Source organism: Quercus suber, unplaced genomic scaffold, assembly GCF_002906115.3.
Source record: "Quercus suber isolate HL8 unplaced genomic scaffold, Cork oak 2.0 scaffold_366, whole genome shotgun sequence".
Taxonomy (NCBI): Eukaryota; Viridiplantae; Streptophyta; class Magnoliopsida; order Fagales; family Fagaceae; genus Quercus; species Quercus suber.
This window is the reverse complement of record NW_027069818.1, coordinates 109,808-114,379: the sequence shown is the minus strand read 5'-3', so window position 1 is coordinate 114,379 and position 4,572 is coordinate 109,808. Positions and strand designations below refer to the sequence as shown.

Sequence of the window (4,572 nt, the reverse complement as noted above, 5' to 3'; positions counted from 1 at the left end):
TAATTCAAATTGGGATCAGTAAGTCCAATTTCTACCCAGTATTATAAATTTTTTAAGTGTAGCCATGTCTTTCTCATTGCTAGGAAGAGAAGACAGAATTCATACGTTCTTTTGATTGGTAAGTTACAAACACCAGTGGATTTTGAACCCATGATCTCGTACTGCACCTCTAGAATTTGCAAGGGGAGGAGGTGCCAATTAAGTTAAAGCTCATTGGCTACCCCGTAACTAATTTATATTGTCAAAAGTAGACTACCTAGTTCTGGTCTTGACAAACTTGGCCCTAGACGCCCTTTTTTCCATCTTTTCCCTCTTCTTGCGGGTCTTTTCATCCTCCGTGTCTCCCTATTTCAGACACAAGGATAGAATAAATCATACCGAGTACATGTTATCTGATACTTTCAAATATAAAACAAAATCTAGGGAAGAAATGGTACCTCTGAACCTTGTGACAAGAATCCTCTAATGAAACCAAAAGATTTATATCCTCCAAATGCTGGTATCTGGAAAACAACAAGAAAAATTAACTGTGTTCTTGCAAAACCTACCTTGTTTAACTATCAAGATATTCAAAAAGTATTCCAGTATACCACTAAATAATTTTCTCCCTCTATAAAAGTAAACATTAGCGAAACTTCAATCTATAAATGCTTAAATATGTATTTCAATTCTTCTGAACATAATAAATACAGTTCTGTCCTTTTGGTTGGAAGATCCTCAATGCAGTTTTTTCTTTTTTTTGAGAAGATCCTCAATGCAGTTAGTTCTGTATATTTGATCAAAATATCATATCAAACATAAAAAGCAGGTTGAACAATTCATAATGAAAGCCTCCACCTAGAGGTTTGTGCTGTATATATGATCACATAAAGTAGACAGGCCTGAAATGATCAATAAATGGGGACAAACAAACTCCCAAGCCAGTTTGTCTCGAGCAAACACTACATCGACTTAATCAATATAAGTCGATCAGATATGATTGAGCTTGTATCTTCTATAAACAGCATGAACACAGATTGATCATCAGAGATGTACATACAAATGAATATCAAGTGGTCCAGCATAAGGTAGTAGTGAATATGCTAATGATATACATGGTGTCCCAGGTCGTGCCATCAGGCTGTACTCTGGCTCTGTAAATTGAGGTTATTTCAACATCAAACAACAGCAACATTTAGTGGGCCTCAGCAATACAGTAACCTCACAAAACAGTTGCTGGTATATGACAGTTACCCAATCATCAACATCTGCTCAGACATGTTTATATTAAGTTTTACCTCAAGGACACACAGATCATGTCAAATGGGAGAGATAGACCAATTGCATAAATGTATTTTTTTTTTTTTTTTCTAGTCAATAAAGACAAAACGGCAACTGCCCTTTTTTTTAATCGTTTTTTTATTTTTAGCTTTTATATCAGAAAATTCTGAGTCAAATCAGGAATGTTTGTGTAAGGTGGCCCTTCCCCATTCCAAAAGCATAACACAAGCATGTGTATGTGAACTCACGTTCACTCACCCAGAAGAAAAATTTCTAAATACATGTTTACCAAAATAAAATGAGTAAAGAGATCTTACCACCAAGTATATATACCAAAATTTTGCAGAGATGATGGACATGACTTGTACGAAGCTTGTAATGTAAATTATATCATGTAAATAGCTGCAAGACATTACCAAATACGAGTCAAATAATTATTTCCTAATTGAAATTTAGAACAGGGGCAGCAGGGATACCGGGCATAATTACAATTTATAATGTTGATAGAGCAAAAATACAAACTACAGTACCATACATTCAAATATCATCTCTGACTACCTAATCTGTGAAAAAAAAGTGCCTTAAAACTCATTCCAAAAGGAATCCCCTAATATCAAATTGCTAGCATATCTGTCAAGCCAAATTCTAAGATTAAGAATAAAACAAGAAAGGGGCATAAGGACCAAAGAAGCATTACACAATATGGATATGCCAACATGAATTTTTTTTGCAAAGCTAGGATCCGCGATTGCAGGAATATATGTTCATAAATATATACATTATCCTATATAAATGTCAGGTTGTATCCTCCCTATCCTAAACCTAAAAAATCATCTCCTAACATTCAAGGTGCATCTAATTGTGTCAATCAGTAACCAAGAAGTACCTTATAAATTTCAAACTTGAAAGTGTAGATGCTTATGTATCATTTAAGAATAGAAAAGTGTCTAAAAAGTATCATATGATCATATCTGATTAGATAGAGACTGCAGCTTAGAAGTATGCTAGATAACTGCAGCTTAGAAGTATGCTAGATAACTGAGGGCTATAATTAAATCAATCTCCTTTAAGTGCACCCTCTTGCAAAAGCCATGTCAGCTAACAGCTAGCATCAAATCTAAGTTCAGCATTGCACAGAACTTTGGATACACATCTAATCATTAAATGAATAACATTTGGGGCCACATCATAGAGTTGCTTCAGCAACCAAACAACCTTCTATTATAAGGTCTGAGGAGTATGTCACTATCAGATCCTCAATTTTAATTTTGAAATATCATGATATATATCTTATGGAACAAACTTCTTGAAGATTCAAAATCTGGGCCCAGGACACATCCTGCATTACCTATTTTAGCAAGCAGAACCAATTGCAGTCATGCAAGTTTACAAGAACTAAGTTCCTCTTGGATAAAAATATATATGAAGCCATAGCATGCATTTTACACATGCACACACACACAAAGGAGGGCACAAGGAGACACACCCACAAACGCCACCAGTACTCATATCAAACCCGCCATCAAGAAGCTCCCCATTATCATCATAACTAGGTTGAGCCATATTGGCAATTTGTTGATAGGGAATTGCATAAGCCACAGATGTGAGAACCAGACCAATCCAATGCTTCCAGGTGAAAGTTGAATGGAAGATCAGCATCCTTACCAAGATAAAGATAACCTAGATAAGCACAAATTAGACCATCAATGTAATGCATTAAGATAGCAAAATAAACATCATGATGCAAATATTCAAGGTTAACCAATTAACTATCCCAAGGAACAATGCTAGCTGAGTGATTGATCGTAGTAGTAAATAAGGAAATGATAGCACGAGAAGGCATACATTGCAGGCGATGATGAGGCGCTGGAGATTCTTCATGTGTCGAGCATTCTCTTCCCTACGCTTCTTTGCACCTTGATTCGCCATATCTCTGAATGTTTGCCTCTGAGTTCAAAGATGCACAATTCTAACCTGTGTGCAACCCTAGCAGAGACCCAACTTATTTAGTAGCAGAGCCTTGTGCAAGATTATTATGATCGGGATCCTACACAAAATCAGCAGAGGGACTTAATGGATTGATAGAAGATCCTAAGATCCTAGTTTTCATTGAAAAACAAAAGAACATTGGTATTAGAATTGTCTATAAATTTTTTTTTTTGAAATTATTTATACAAAATTTAGGTACAATAATTTATGTACAGTACATTAGGTTCGTAATTAAATTCAAACGCCTGGTTACATTGACCAATAAAACACAAACAACATTATCATGTCCAACAACAATTAAATTCAATGCAGCTATGTGTTTGAATTTAACAGGGCAGCCTAACGTGTATAAACATTTTTATACTCCACATGAATACATCTAGAGGTGTGTTCGGATTCGGTGATAGAGTTTTCTAGAAAAATCTCTCTCCATTTTCTATATTGCCTCATCTCATCATCCAGATACCCCCATATAATCTTTTCCTCTCCCACATTTTCTCAATAACCAAACAGACCCAAAATTCAATATTCATAACCAAACAAAAATTATTTATAAAAAAAAAAAAAAAAAAACCCACAAACCCCAAACAAAAAAACCGGAAAATAAACAAAATAATCATACCAAGGAGCTGGATAATAATATAATTTCTCTCATTTACATGTTCTCAGCTCTTTTTCCATATTCAAAATGAAAATAATGAACTTGACATTAAAATATATGTATCTTCAAAGTCATCGAAACCCAAACTAAATGAGTAAATTTTACTGAACAAGCCAACACATAACACATAATAATCTAACAAAGAAAGAACTTACCTTTGCTAGCCGAAGAGAGAGAGAGAGAGAGCTGAGAGTGAACCGAAAAACCTGACAAAGAGAGATAGTGAGCAAAACAAACATGAGATTAACAGAGAGAGAGAGAGAGAGAGAGAGAGAGAGCGAAGAAAGACAAAAAGGGCAAAGACCCAAGAGCTTGCCGGAAGAAGATCGGCGAGAGCCGCCGGCGGCAGCAAGGCGAGAAGAGAGAGTGAGAGAGGGGGCTCAGCGTGGGGAAGACCGGAGATTTGAGATTAGAGCATCGGATTGGCGTTGCCAAATATTTTTAATCAAAATCTAATTTTGTCTTGTCGTCAAAATTATTCATGCCAAATGGGTCGGGTCAAAGTCAAACGGGTTTGGATTTGATCGGATTGCTTTTGGTTTATTTGAGACCGGGTCAAAAATGGGTCATTTTTTTAAATGGATTGTTCATTTACTTTTTTTTACGTGCCACACGCACAAAAAAAAAAAAAAAAAAAAAAAAAAAAAAAAAAAAAAAAAAAA

General features: G+C 35.3%; 1 protein-coding gene across 2 annotated transcripts; it reads right to left on the bottom strand.

Annotated features, from left to right (window-relative positions):
* LOC136061945 (uncharacterized) lies at positions 1–4,362 on the bottom strand. 2 transcript variants are annotated; one of them, XM_065760420.1, is made up of 7 exons: positions 4,215–4,362; positions 4,066–4,116; positions 3,106–3,307; positions 2,747–2,940; positions 1,578–1,662; positions 438–503; positions 1–345 (listed from the first exon to the last, which is right to left on the bottom strand). In XM_065760420.1, exons 3-7 carry the CDS (start codon positions 3,187–3,189, stop codon positions 253–255), a joined length of 522 nt encoding a protein of 173 aa, XP_065616492.1. In that variant the 5' UTR covers positions 3,190–3,307; positions 4,066–4,116; positions 4,215–4,362; the 3' UTR covers positions 1–252. The 2 variants fall into 2 exon arrangements, with proteins under 2 accessions (XP_065616492.1, XP_065616491.1); XM_065760419.1 differs by having other exon boundaries at positions 4,227–4,362.
* Between the last annotated feature and the right edge of the window lie 210 nt (positions 4,363–4,572).

Excerpts from the sequence above, each read along its gene's own strand:
- LOC136061945 (XM_065760420.1), bottom strand. The coding sequence starts at position 3,189 with ATGGCGAATCAAGGTGCAAAGAAGCGTAGGGAAGAGAATGCTCGACAC. Across the intron at positions 2,941-3,105 it reads GCCTCATCATCGCCTGCAAT|GTTATCTTTATCTTGGTAAG; the intron begins GTATGCCTTCTC and ends GTGCTTATCTAG. Across the intron at positions 1,663-2,746 it reads AGTACTGGTGGCGTTTGTGG|CTATTTACATGATATAATTT; the intron begins GTGTGTCTCCTT and ends AATGTCTTGCAG.